Source organism: Chlorella variabilis, assembly GCF_000147415.1.
Source record: "Chlorella variabilis unplaced genomic scaffold CHLNCscaffold_11, whole genome shotgun sequence".
Lineage (NCBI taxonomy): Eukaryota > Viridiplantae > Chlorophyta > Trebouxiophyceae > Chlorellales > Chlorellaceae > Chlorella > Chlorella variabilis.
The window spans coordinates 922,554-935,946 of NW_005435077.1; the positions used below are offsets into that span (position 1 = coordinate 922,554).

The following is a 13,393-nucleotide window of genomic DNA, read 5'->3' on the forward strand; positions in this document are numbered from 1 at the left end:
TCATGCAGCACGACCTCATCCAGGTGACTCCTCCTCTCCGTACAGCACAGCCAGCAGCTACATACGGCCTGTGGCTTTGCAGGGCTTGAGTGTGCAGGGCTGAAGTGTGCAGGCAGCCGCCCAGCCACCTGCCAGGAGTGCGCCTGCCGCAGCTGCTGGCTGCCGCGTGCCCAACGCATCCCGGAGCGTGCGCTTGCCCTGCTGCAGAAGCCGGCCGGCGGCGGCGGCGGCGGCGGCGGCGGCGGGCCCGACAGGCCCGACCGCGGTGAGGGCCCGCCCGGCAGGCACGGCAGGCACCGGTGAGGGGGCAGGCACCGGGCTGCCGAGCCCGCGCGTGCTGCCCAGCTGGCCCCTGCCACCTCCCTGCCCCTCCCTGCTTAATCATCTTGCTGCTTGCGGTCACCCGCCTTCCTCCCGCCTGCAGGGGCGAGCGGCGCGGCGACCGCGATCGGGGCGACCGCGGCGGCCCTAGCGAGGAGAGGGGCGAGCGAGGCTTCTTTGCGGGGGCCGCCTCCATGTGGGGCAAGTTTGGCGGCGGCGCGGGGAGCCGGCTGGGCGACTGAGGCCAGGCCCGGTCCCGGCCGCCCGTCCGCAGTACCTGGCAACGCTCTTCTGAGTCGAGCGCTAAGCAAAGGCAGCTCCGCCTGCGCTTGTACAGAGTTTGTTACCGCTGAGAATGTCAAGCGTTTGCAGTACAACCAGAAGCTCCGAAAGGCAGTTGTGAAGTTTAGAAGTGAAATTATTTCAGGTGGGACCAGTCATAGGTGCCGCCTCTGCTCTTCGCACCACCGCTGCCGCCAGTGGCCCCGCTTGCCCCTCCACCACCGCCGCCGCCGCCGCCGCCGCCATTGGTTGCGCCAAAGGCGCCGCTGCTGGCGCCGCTGCTGGTGCAGCCATCCCTGCTGCCCACGATGCTGCCGCAGGCGGGCACGTCTTTGCGCATGAGGCAGCGCCGGTTGGGCGAAAACATGGGGTCCCGCCGCACCTCCTGGTACCCCATGCTGTGGTAGAGCTGCAGACGGGGGGCGCAGGTCGCAGGCGGGGCCGCAGGCCCGGCCACCATCAGTTGCCCGTGGTAAGCGGAGAGCGCTCTCTTCTTTTCGTTTCTTTTCTCACACACCACATGGCTGCAGAATGCGCGGTCGCCACCGGGCTGCACAGACCCACCCACCTCCAGCGCCGGCTTGTTGCTGAGCTCGCAATGCAGCCAGAGGGAGTCGCGGCGCCACAGCCGCGCCTGCCGCTCGCTCTGGGCCAGCAGCGCGGAGGCCACGCCGCGCCGCCGGTGGCGCGGCAGCACCGCGATGTTGCTCACGTACACGCGGCGGGGCTTGGAGGTGGGGAAGGGCGGCGGCAGCGCCGCCTCCGGCTGCGCCAGGCTGACGGTGGCGCTGCCCAGCAGCTCCCCGCTGGCTCGGTCCTCGGCCACCAGCACCACAAACGAGCGCCGCCGCCGCCACTGCTGCACCTGCTGCCTGCAGGCAGGAGGGAAGATTGGGGGGAGAGGCAGCGGCAGCAGCCATTGATTTTGCCATCCAAGGGCAGCCTCGGGGGAACAACTTCTGCCAGGGCCCCCGCTATGGCATGCCGAGGTTGTAGCCCCTGCTGCCGTGCAGGCCACGCACCTTTCGGCCAGCGTCGGCGGACGCAGCGCCGCCGTGGGCTGCCCGCTGCGCCTGGCGAGCTCAGTGCGGAGCAGCAGCGTGCGCCGGTCTATCCGCCGCCGCCGGCTCTCCTCCGCCGCCGCCTGCTTGGCGTGCAGCGCGGTGGCCACCTGCTCCTGCCAGTCGTCTAGCGTGCGGGGTGGTGCCGCAAAGCCCTCGGCCAAGGCTGCGTTGCTGCCGCCGCTAAACTGCGATGCAAAGGCCTGCACCAGGAGCGGCGGAGCGGGGGCTATAGAGAGGGCCGAGTGGTGGAAGGCCAATAGGCGGCAGCGGCGGCGGGTGGGGAATGAAGCAAGTGCCGAACACGCTGAGTTTGTGGGGATCAGAAGCTGCATTCGGCGGCAGCAGCGCCCTTGCCTCCTGAAAAATGGAGGCAACTGCGCGGGAGTCGTGGGCGCAGGCTCTTGCAGGCCTGACTCGCACAGATGGCCTGGGCATCGCGAGTTCTGTCCCAGGGGCTTGTCTCGGCGGCACCCCAGGCGCTGTCGGAGTGGTGCAGCAGAGCACAAGGGCCCAAGTCATTGTGTTGACGCCTGGCGCCTCCAGGACCGTGTTCATCCCAGTCAGACCCGCTGACCATGGCCTGATGGGTGCTTGAAGGCGCATTAGACTACAACCATGGGGCTGAGCTGGCGGGCGGCATGGGGACGGCGGGAAGGGAGGTCCTTTGGAGGAGGGATTGGTTGCAGCTGTCAGCTATCTGGTACATTCATGTCTGGTGCTCTGTAGCACTCATCAATTGACGATGTTCGCCTGGGCCGAGATGGGCGTTCCTGCTCTCGGTTGGTGCGTCGCAACTGCCTGCTGGGGGTGTCAGTGAAAAGAGAGAGGTCGCTTGCCCGCTGCTGACCCTGCATAGATGGCGTGACAGTTCCGTTCGGCATGAGAGAGGGCAGCACAATGCATTATGCGAGGCAGGCATCCAGCAGGGTGCCGCTTTGCGCCTGCGCCAGCTGGCTTCCCTGTGTTGTTGCTGCTCCCCAGACCCGCTCAGACCTTTCTGCACCTCCAACAGCTCCCAAACATGCCCAGCAGCACGGACGAGAACCTGTCCTCGCGCGCTAGCGGCGAGGCGTGCGATGTGGAGCCGGACCGACCCATGGTGGATAAGACGCTGAGCGGCGTCAAGCGCAAAGAAATGGAAGCCCGCAAGAAGCCCAGCTTCAAAGTTATCGGGCACATGGTCTTGGCAATGCGGCGTTTCTCGGGTAGGGGAGCCTGGCGTGCCGTGGAATGTTGGCAACATATTAGACAGGCCCTGAGGCCCTCCGCTGGTGCTGGCGGAGGTGAATCTCCTCGGCTCTGCCCTAACCAGCCCCTCCCGCCCCCCGCAGAAGCCCTGAACCCCACCTACACCTACGGCAAGCGCACGACCAGCAGCAGCGGCGGTGGCAGCAAGCTGGTGAGCGATTGGCGGTGGCGCGGGCGGGTGGTGCTGGAGCTGACGGGCGCCCAGCCTGGGGCGCTATGGTCTGCTTCACACTTTGGTGTTTGCAGCGCCACTGCCCCGAAACATGCGGTGGTCAGGCCATGAGGCTTGTGAAGCAACCCAGTTGCTTCCTGTTGCCCGCTTTCCCACCCACGCCACGCGCCAGCATCGCCGAAAATGCCCTCCTTACCACTGTGCCGCTCCCCTGGGCTGCAGGTGACCGAGGACGCCGAGGCTGTGGTGACCAGCGGCGAGAAGCGGCTTGAGCGGCCGCCGTCTGCGGGGGCCCGCGCCACCAGCCCAGGTACTGCATGACGCTGGGCCCCTTGCTTCCCCTGCCGCTGTGCTCGGCGTTCTGTTGTGGGGCGCACCTCCAATGCTCACTGCGGTGCCGTGCGTCGTGCTGCAGAGGGGCACGGGCACGAGCACCTCAAGTATGCCTACAGCAGCCACGGCCACAAGTTTGACTTCCTGATAAAGCCGCTGGTGAGAGAGCGCGGGAGAGCACTGGCTGCTGGGGATGCAGCGTTGTTGGTTGCTGTTGGAGTGTGCAGCCCCCGCACAGCAAACACCGCCCCTTTGCTCTCGTTTTGCTTCCATGCAGCCGGCCACCGAGGAGGAGGAGGCGGAGGCCGCGGCGGCCAACAGGCAGTAGCCCGCCATTGGTGCAAATGAACAACTCTGGAGCACCCTGCCCACATTGCCGGCACTCAACTCACAGCCCAGCCATACTACACTTACTACCCACCTCAGTTCATTCCCTCTGCCCCAAGAGCGTTACGTACACTGCTGATCCGTCCCGTGCACCCACGGCTCTTAGTTCTTGAATAGCCCTCTCCTGTACTCTACTCTCTGTCTCTGCAACTGCCTCCGCCGACCTGCCGCGCGCTGGTTCAGTTGTGCTCTTGCGCTGCCCCCCACATGCTGTGGCGGCAAGCTGCAGTTCGCTCGCCTGAGCATTTTTGACCTGACCCGCTCGTGCATGCAATGTGTAAGAATCATCTGTGAGTTGGGGCGGGGCGGGCGGAGCGCGACAATTGACGCCAGACGGGCGCTGCAGCGCGCAGCATGGGAGCAGCAGCCAGCGTACAAGAGATAGATCGCGCCTTCGTTTGCCTACACTCCTTGTCCTATCCTATGCTGGCCCTGGGTGGAGGTTGCGCAACGGGGTGCCACTTTGCCACTGCTCGGCGCTCACCACCCGCTCGTGCGCATTGCCGATCAGGTGATGATCATCACCTGGTGACAGCATTTAAACAGCAATCCTTGTTTCTGGTTCCTCAAGCTTGTCAACAACATGCGCGCTCATTGCAGTTCCCAGGCGGTGCCTCAAGACCATGGCGAGCGGGAAGGCAGAGCTGCACTCGCTGCCGGTGAGGGCTAAAGACCGCAGGGCGGAGGGTGCCGCCGCTGGCGCCACCCCCGCCCGCCCACACGCTGCGCCCTGCCTGCTCTCCCGTGCAGGGCGTGTCCATGCCGCCGCCAGAGACGAATGGCTTTGTGTTCCAGCAGACCATGCTGCGCGTCAAGGACCCGCAGCCGTCTCTTGACTTCTACACACGAGTCCTGGGCATGACGTGCGGTCGGCCATCTGCCGTTGCTGGAAGGGTTGCCGGTACCGAGATTTGTTGCAGCTTGTTCACCTCCTCCTCCCTCTCCCTCTGTCCTCTACCTGCAGGCTGCTTTGCAAGCTCGATTTTGCAGATATGAAGGTGAGGCAGCCCGCGTGTTCAGCAGTCTGACCTTCCGCAGCCCGTGGCCCACAGCTGCCGCCAGCTGCTGCCGCCTGTTCCTTCATGCCAACATACCAAGGGCCGATGCTTTTGCTCGGCGGTACGCCTGTCTGTCCATGCCAAGGGCCTGCTACGACCCACCCCTCTTTCGCGCCCTGCTCGCAGTTCTCGCTCTACTTTTTGGCCTATCAGTCGCCTGAGGACGTGCCAGCGGACCCGGGTGAGTGAAACAACACAGGTTTTGTGTTGTTGTGCGGGAGCTGCACAGCTTGGCTCAATCTCTTTCGCTCCCGCCCTTGCTGTGTGCAGTGGAGCGGGCCAAGTGGATGTTCGGCCTGCCAGCCTGCCTGGAGCTGTGAGCGCTGCTGCTGCCGCCGACTGCCTGATCACAAACGGGCCGTCGCGCCAGCTGCCAGCGCTGATGCCACTGCCACTGCTGCTTGTTCTGAGTCTCCCATCTCTGCTGGCAAGCACCTGATACCCGTGCAGGACGCACAACTGGGGCACCGAAAGTGACCCAGATTTCAAGGGGTACCACAATGGCAACACCCAGCCGCGGGGCTTTGGTGGGCACTTGTGTCGAGGATGTCGCTGGCCATGCTGCAAGGAAGGGCGACCAGAGCGTTTCCGTGATGCCTGGTTGTTGGCATGGCCCGCAGCAAACCGGTGCCTTGCTGTGCCGGCCTGGTGCAGGGCACATTGGGCTGTGCGTCCCCGACGTGGAGGCGGCCTGCGCGCGGTTTGAGGAGCTGGGTGTGGAGTTTGTGAAGAAGCCCAACGACGGCAAGATGAGGTGAGAGGTGCAGGCTGTCATTTCGATGACTGTGATTGATGCGACGGTTTTGGCTGCTGCTTCACTCGCCATTCCAGTATCATGATCGGATTTCCGAAAACCCTGAGCGCAGGAACCTGGCGTTCATCAAAGATCCAGACGGGTATTGGATTGAGATTCTGAACAACATTCACTCGGGGCAGTTTGCGGACTGGCCCGGCAACCAGCAGTAGCGGGCTCCCCAGGCGGTCGCCACCCCTGCGTCTTTAAATTGGTTTTTTAATTTCCAAGGTGGTTTTAAGTTTTGAATTTCATTGCAGGAACCTGGGCTTGGATGTGTCCCTTTCTCTGCATGTTCACATGAGTTGGTTCGGGAGGCGGTGCCGCAGCGGTGCCAGCGGGGATGAGCTGGAAAGCCAGCTGCATGAATTGCGTCTTCTGCTGCCTGAAGACCCATTCCATAGCTGCGCCTGCACAGTTTCCAGGCGCTGCAGCTGGCGAGCGCACTCAGTGGCCAACACCAGCTCGCTGCGAAAGTTTGGGCGGCGAGTCTCGTGTGGGCCTCCCTAGCCACTAAAAGTTGCTACAGGTGAGGCGCGGGGGCACACCGGTGCAGCATCACCCTTGCCACGATCACCATGTCCCGCTGCAGCCCTGGCTGGCTGGCTGTCCTGGTTCAATAGCTGGTGGTGACCCGCGCCTGGCACCAGGCTGGAGCAGCAGCCCTCAGGGCCAAGTCCAGTGCGGCCCCGCCGCCGCCGCCGCCGCCCGCCGCTGCACGCCTGGGCCTTGGGCTCACGCCCACGCTGGCCCCTTCCCCGCCGCCCTGCCGCTGCAGAGCGCCGTGCTGCTGTAGCCGGCGCTTCCCGTGCGTGCCTAGCACCTCACCCCCACAGGCCATCGGGCCCCCTCCCTAAGCCCCACCCCCCGCCAAAATGGGTGAGCGCAAGGTGCTCAACCGCTACTTCCCGCCGGACTTTGATCCGACCAAGCTGCCCAAGATGAAGAAGGTGGGCGCTGAGTGGCGGCATGCCGGGGGGCCGCCGCCGGGGTCGCCGCGCATTCGGCGCCGCCGCTGGCCGCCGCTCTTCCATCCACGCCCTTCGGCCCCGCACCCACCGCCCTCTGCTGACGCGCCCCGCACCTCGCCGCCTGCCCCTGCCCCTGCCCACCCCCGGCCCCAACCCCCGCAGGTGCGCAGCGAGGACAAGCAGATGAAGGTGCGGATGATGCTGCCCATGACGGTGCGCTGCAACGTGTGCGGCACCTTCATGTACAAGGGCACCAAGTTCAACACGCGCATGGAGGATGTGCGGGGGGAGAACTACCTGGGCATCAAGATCTTCAGGTGGGGCTAGAGGCGTGTGGGTGGGTGGGTGTGGCTGTGCGGGTGTGGCTGTGCGGGTGTTGGTCCATGTGACGGCGTGTGTGTGGGTGTTGGTGCGTGTGTCGGCGTGTGTGTGGGTGGGGCTGTGTGGGCATGTGTGGGTGCATGTGTCTGAGTGGCATGTGTGCGTGCGTGTGTGTGCGTGGTGGGTGGGGGAGGGACTGCGTGGCTGCGTGGGGTGGATGAGGGGAGCAGGGCGCCAGGGGGCGTGGGTAGCAAGCGCCTCTCCCGCCACGCCGTTGGCAGCTCACTGTGCGCTGCCACGCTCCTCCCGCTGCCCGCCCCCTGCCCTGCAACCCGACCAGGTTTTACTACCGCTGCACCCACTGCTCCGCGGAGTTCTGCATGAAGACAGACCCCCAGAATGCGGGTGCGCGCCTGCCCGCCTGCCCGCCTCCCTGCCTGCCTGCCTGCCTGCCTGCCTGCCTGCCTGCCTGCCTGCCTGCCTGCCTGCCTGCCTGCCTGCCTGTCTTTTTGTTTGGCCGGGTAGGGCTGGGGAATGGCGGGCAGGGGGCAGCTGCTCAAGGGCGGGCGCCGCCGCCGGCAAGCTCGTGGGCCCCGCACCTCGACCCTCCTTCCGACAACCCCCTTTTTGCGTTTTCTGTCCTCCTTGTCCTCCTCCCTCCTGTCCTCCCCGCAGACTATGAGCTGGAGGCGGGCGCCACCCGCAACTACGAGCCCTGGCGCGACAAGGAGAAGGCTGTGGCCCAAGCGGTGGCCTCGCGGGAGGAGGAGGAGCGGGGCAACGCCATGAAGGCAAGCGGGGGCTGGTGGGGGCCGGAGGGCGGGGCCGCAAGCGCTGCGGGTCGTGCCATGCTGGCGCGGCGCGTCGCCCTGCCACAGGCTGTGTGGCCGTTTGGCGCCAAGAAGCGCCCAGCCAGACTCCACTCCCGCTCCCCTCGCGCGTCTGCCTTGGTCACGCCTCCCGCCTGCCTGCCCTCCCTGCTGCCCGCCCCCTGTGGCGTCTCACCCCCACCCCCCGCCTGCCCCTGCTGCCCGCCCCCTATGCTGTCCCACCCCCACCCCCCGCCTGCCCCCGCCAGGCACTCGAGAACCGCACGCTGGACAGCCGGCGGGAGATGGACATCTTTGTCTGCGCTGGACGAGATGAAGAGCCTCAAGGTGGGCTGGTGGGTGTGAGTGGAGGTGTGTGGTGTGTAGGGCTGTATGTTTGTGTGTGTGTGTGTGTGTGTGTGTCGAGGTGCCGTGGGCGGAAGGTTTCCAGTGCTTGAGATGTTGGGCGCGCGCATGCGCTGGGCCGCGGCAGCGTGACCCCGCCGCCGCCCATCTCCCTGTCCGCCCGCCGGCTTGCTTTCCTCCTGCCTGCAGTCCCGCCACGAGCAGGTGGACACTGAGGCGGCGCTGGCGGCGCTCAAGCGCAGCGCGCAGCAGGAGCAGGTGGACCTGGAGGAGGAGGATGAGGAGGCGGTCAGGTGGGCTGGGCGGGCCTGCGCAGGGGTGGTTGTGTGGAGGAGTGGTGGTGGCGTCCGATTGGCTGGGGCTGAGTTGCTGGCTGGCTGGGGTGAGGCGGCACAGTCTGGTCTGCAGTCGGAAGGGTTCATTCGTAGTGCCTGCTGTGCCTGCTGCCTCCCCACGCTGCCCCTCTGCCTCTCGACTTGTCGGCTGCGATGCTGACCTTGCGTGGCCCTGCTGCTGCCCCGCTGCCGCAGGCGCATGCTGCTGCAGCGCGCGGGCTTTGTGCGGCGGCTGTCTGACAGCGACGAGGAGGAGGGGCGGGGGGCGGCCGGAGGGCCCGGCGGCGCGGCCTCCTCGGCCGCCGCCGCCGCGCGCGCGGCCAGCGCCGCCGCCGCCAAGCCGATGCGCGGCGCGGCGGTGGCCTCCATGGCGGCTGCTCTGTGGGAGGAGGAGCTGTCAGAGGGGTCGGAAGATACCGGCATTGATGGCGACGCCTTCATGCAGCAGCAGTTTGCGGCGGCGCGCGCGGCGGCGGTCGACGTGGAGCACGGCGGCGGCGGCGGCGGCGGCGGAGATGCCCAGCCGGAGGCGCCCGCCGCGGGTGGGCAGCAGCAGGAGGCCGAGGCCACGCAGCATCGGCAGCAGCACCAGCAGGCGGCGGCGGCGGCCAAGCCGCGAGCGCCGGCACCGGCCGACAAGCCTCCGCCGGCGCTGCCCAAGTTTGGGGTGCGCCCGGTTGCGGTGGTGGTGAAGCGCAAGGTCCAGGGGGAGGCGGCGGGGGCCAAGCCGGGCAAGCAGCAGCAGGCGGCGGCGGCGGCCCCGGCAGGCGAGGATTCGGATGGCGGCAGCGGCGGCGCCGCCCTGATGGGGCTCGCCGCCTACGGCAGCAGCGGCAGCGGCGGCGACAGCCCCTGAGCATGCGGCTGCCGGCCCAGGCAGCTACCGTCCTTCCTGGCTCGCTTCTCTTCTTCTGCTGCTCATTCTTTGTTGACCACACACACAACTGTTGTGTAGCACACTGTTGGCCGCCCAGCGGAGGTCCCTGTGCTCTCACCGCCGCTGCCTCTGGAAGTGCAGGGGCAAGGCGGCAGGGAAGTCTTCTGAATGGCATGGCAGTATCCTGGATGGCCCATCGTTGGCATGATGCCCAGCCGTTCTCTGGTCTGCGGCGCCCGCCTGGCGATGGCCCGCTGGAAGCTGAACCCTGTCTTGACAGTCCTCCGACGCCCTTCCCCAAGTTGATTGGACTGTGTGATTCACTCACGCAATGAATAGCCTTGCGTGGCTCGTTGGAGCCGGGAGATGGAGCACCCACCTCGCAGCAGCACCTCCGTTGGCTGCGCTGAATGCCACGATATTTCTAGCAGCCGCATTGGACCGCCGATTTAGCACCAGCACCGCCAGCGCCACCAGCACCGCCAGCAGCGACAGCGGCGGCGACGGCGCTGGCGGCAGCAGCACCACGCCGCCGCCAACCGTGCCGGTGCAGCGCCTGCAGCATGCCATCACGCCCCAGGTGTGCGACCACCTGCGGCGGCGCGGCTTTGCCGTGATCGACGGCGTGTTTGGGCCCGAGACGGCGGCGGCCCTGCGCGCCGAGGTGGCGGCGGTGCGGGGCGCGATGCACAAGAACCACACCCACCTGGTGCACGGCGGCAGCACCGGCCTGCTGGAGAAGGAGCACATCTGGGAGGCGGAGCTAATGCAGAAAGAGACGCAGGTGTGGGGGAGCGCCTGGGGCTGTGTTTTGGCAGCCGCCGCTGGTCCAAGACACGTTTGCCTCGGTGTTTTGTCAGCTCCGCTCTTGATTAAGTGCCGCTGGTGCCTCTGCCAATTGTCGACAACTGTTGAGAGCCCCTGCCCAAGCCGCCCTTCCGGCCCCTGCGACCCGCCGCCGCAGGAGCTGGCGCCGCTGTGCGCGCAGCTGCAGCACGACGGCACGCTGCGGGTCATGCTCAGCCTGCTCATGCCAGAGCTCAGGCTGCACTCGCAGGCCATCAAGCTGCAGTACAATGCAGGTACTGCAGCGTGGGCCGCCACTGTACCGCTGCATTCTGCCGGGTGCTGCGGGGCTGCGCGGCGCGAGTGGAAGCATCGCAGCCCTACTGGCTGCGGTGGCGCGTGGTGCCATTCACATGTCGCTCGGCATATGCTCGCCTGCCTTGGGCCACGGCTCCGTGCCTGCACCCCCCGCCGGCGCCCGCTCACCCCGCATCGCGGTCGGCGCAGGCGGCGGCGGCAGCTTCCCCATGCACTTTGACACGGACGAGCAAGTGGACGAGCGGCGCGTCACCGCAATCTGGTACCTCAACCCAGGGTGGCGCCCCGGGGACGGCGGCGAGCTGCGCCTCTACCCCTTCCCAGAGGTGGGCCGCACGCGTGGGGCCGCAGCACCAGCCGGGAGCAGCCGCGGCGCGCGCAGCAAGTGCCTTCCTCTGCCTTTGCCGCGTGTCTTCCCTAGGGAGTGCCCCGTGGGCGTGGGCGGCCGCTGGGCGGGGCCGCGCCCGGCTGCCTGGTGCACGGGTGTCCACCACCCCGCCCCGCCCCGCCACGCCCCTCCCTCTGCAGCCCGCAGTGGATGTGCAGCCGCTGAACGACCGCATGGTGCTCTTCTCCTCAGCACACATGCTGCACCGCGTGCTGCCCGCCGCCGCCGAGCGCTACTGCTTCACCATCTGGCTCAGCGGCGGCGGCGGGCAGCGGCGCGCGGGGACGGCGGGCCAAGCGGGGGCGGCGGCGGCGGCGGCGCGCGAGGAGCTGCGCCGGGCGCTGAGCGGCAGCGAGCCGCTGGGTGGGTTGGCTGTGCTGGCTGTGCTGGTTGGCTGGCCGCCATCCCCTTCCTGCTGCGCCACACATCCTCCTTCCATCTCAGGGCCTCTGAACCACCCCTGCCTGCCCCTCTCGCCGCTGCGCTGGCCGCCCGCCTTCCGTGCAGCTCCGGCGGCGGCTTGGCGGCTGCTCACGCACCCGCAGCTGCGCAAGCACGCGGCCAAGTGGCTGCATCGCGAGGAGTGGGAGCGGTCTGTCAGGGAGAGCCACGCGGCGGGCGCTGGGCTGCAGCAGGCGCTGGACGTGTTTGCAGCGGAGGCTGGGGTGGTGCACCGGGCGCTGGCCCCGCTGCTGCCGGCGCTGGTGGCGGGGCCGCCTCCGGCGGGCGTGCCCCCGCCGGCCTGGTTCTGAGGCAGGCACCTGGTTCGGTGCGTCGGCACGCGTCGCTGGGCGCACCCCGGTCAGCACAGCTCCAGGTTGCTGGGATTTCTTGCTATCAATATGACTGGGCCCCGCTGTGACTATCTTTGGATGCGGTGGGGCGCATGCACATCTAGCAGCTTAGCGCTTGAGATGGAGCTGCAAGCGGTGGCGGCGGTGGCGGCAGGGGCAGGTGCGACGGCGGGAGAGGCAGGTGGCGCTGCAACAGCAGGAGCAGCGGCGGCAGGAGGAAAAGCGGCGGGGTAAGAAGGAGGAGCAGGCGATTGTGCTCGCGGCGCAGCTGAAGCGCCAGTGCGACGCGTCCCTGGCCGCCCTGCGCAGGCAGTCCACAAGCGCCAGGCGGCGGCAATGGTGGCCGCCCAGCAGTGCTATGCAGCGGCGCTGGGGAGCCAGTCGGAGGCGCACTGCGCGGCAGCCAGCGCTGCCGTGCACCAGAGTGCCGCAGCGCTGGCGGCCCACGAGCAGCACCGCGCTTCAGCGCTGGCTGCCGTCCACCAGCTCGCAGCGGCGCTGGCCGCCCAGCGGCAGCAGCACGAGACGGCGCTGGCGGCCCTGCAGCGGCATGCTGGGGTGTGCTGGACTCGGTGGCAGCTGGTGGTGCCTGGGTGGACGTGCAGTGACTCGCTGCTGATCATGTAATCTCAATGATCAGGGGCAATACCCGAGCAGCACTTTAATGTGATTAGGAAGCATAATAGAAGGCCAGGAGAGGCCTGGTGTGCGTTCCAGTCATACAAATGTGTGTGGAGTGACGCGGCACTTGGTACTGGTCTGATGACCCTGTGGGTCTGTGTGTGTTACACGCAGCGATGAATGTCGACAATGGGGAACGAATACACAGTCTGACTACACACCACCATGTCTTTAGCCTAGCGGCTCACGTGCGCCGCTTTTGAAGAAAGCGTCCCCGCCGCCTCTGACGCCGCCGGGCGCTCTGCCATGCCGACTGCCGTCTCGTTGCCCGAGCTGTCTGCTGTCCCCGGAACACTGGCTGCCGCTCTCCCTGCGGCGTACTCGTTGCCGCCTTGCGGCGGCAATGTGGCTGCTACGCCGCCCGGAGCACGGCACACAACCGCCACAATCGCTGACGTCGCAGTCCCCTGCACCTGCTCTGCGGCCTCCTCCCCGGCGCGCGCCGCCATCGGATGCCGTCGGCCCCCGCTACCCCTGTCGCTCACTGCCCCCCGTTGCCCCCAGCAATGCGCCTCGGCCGCGGCGCTCAGCAGCTGCCACTGGCCCGCTCGCCAGTTCCGCTGTGGTCAGCCCATGCCCTCCGCCCCCTGCGGAGGACCACACCAGCCTCAAATCCCCCATACGGTTGGCAGCTGCCGTAAGCGGGCGGGTGGGGGGCGTCGCACGTGCTGGTATGGCACGAAGCGATGTTGCTGCCTGCGAAGAAGGCTTGGGAGGCAAGCCTGCTAGCCCGCCTAGGCTGGCAGCCTGCTGGCGCTGTACCGCCTCCGGCGTACTGGCGCTGCGTTCTGTCCTGCGCCCCCTGCACACCAAGCACATGCCTGGCTTTGTGTCTCATGCTCAATCGACACAAGCTCGCTACTAATTCATGTCTGCAGCAATGTCTCAGCCAGCAGATTGCTCTGAGGGGCAGGCATCGCAGGCAGCTCAGCAGGTCACGGGCATGAGTGGCACAAGCACACGGCGTGAGTGGGCCGGCGGCCAGCGGCGGCGGCCGCCCCGTGCGCCTCCATGCGGGCAATCGACTGCCAGTCATGCTGCGTACTCGCAGGGATGAGCAGCAGCAGCTGAACGAGTAGCCGCAGCAGC

At 67.4% G+C, this 13,393-nt stretch overlaps 4 protein-coding genes across 4 annotated transcripts; 3 read left to right on the forward strand and 1 right to left on the reverse strand.

Moving 5' to 3' along the window:
* Positions 1-739: 739 nt before the first annotated feature.
* CHLNCDRAFT_134424 (hypothetical protein) lies at positions 740-2,102 on the reverse strand (the record flags this gene model as incomplete). Its single annotated transcript, XM_005847413.1, has 4 exons — positions 740-1,012; positions 1,172-1,475; positions 1,626-1,867; positions 2,082-2,102. 4 exons carry the CDS (start codon positions 2,100-2,102, stop codon positions 740-742), a joined length of 840 nt encoding a protein of 279 aa, XP_005847475.1.
* A 2,328-nt stretch (positions 2,103-4,430) lies between these two features.
* On the forward strand, positions 4,431-5,831 carry CHLNCDRAFT_134426 (hypothetical protein; the record flags this gene model as incomplete). The annotated part of the gene is made up of 8 exons (XM_005847243.1): positions 4,431-4,466; positions 4,558-4,670; positions 4,772-4,805; positions 4,992-5,046; positions 5,136-5,181; positions 5,316-5,392; positions 5,520-5,619; positions 5,732-5,831. 8 exons carry the CDS (start codon positions 4,431-4,433, stop codon positions 5,829-5,831), a joined length of 561 nt encoding a protein of 186 aa, XP_005847305.1.
* A 702-nt stretch (positions 5,832-6,533) lies between these two features.
* On the forward strand, positions 6,534-7,765 carry CHLNCDRAFT_14184 (hypothetical protein; the record flags this gene model as incomplete). Its single annotated transcript, XM_005847244.1, has 4 exons — positions 6,534-6,608; positions 6,792-6,946; positions 7,291-7,355; positions 7,626-7,765. Coding segments are annotated over 4 exons (435 nt in total), but the record flags the coding sequence as incomplete, so codon positions are not given.
* Positions 7,766-9,668: 1,903 nt separating this feature from the next.
* Positions 9,669-11,581, forward strand: CHLNCDRAFT_134428 (hypothetical protein; the record flags this gene model as incomplete). The annotated part of the gene is made up of 5 exons (XM_005847245.1): positions 9,669-10,121; positions 10,302-10,419; positions 10,631-10,767; positions 10,970-11,192; positions 11,337-11,581. 5 exons carry the CDS (start codon positions 9,669-9,671, stop codon positions 11,579-11,581), a joined length of 1,176 nt encoding a protein of 391 aa, XP_005847307.1.
* Positions 11,582-13,393: the final 1,812 nt, after the last annotated feature.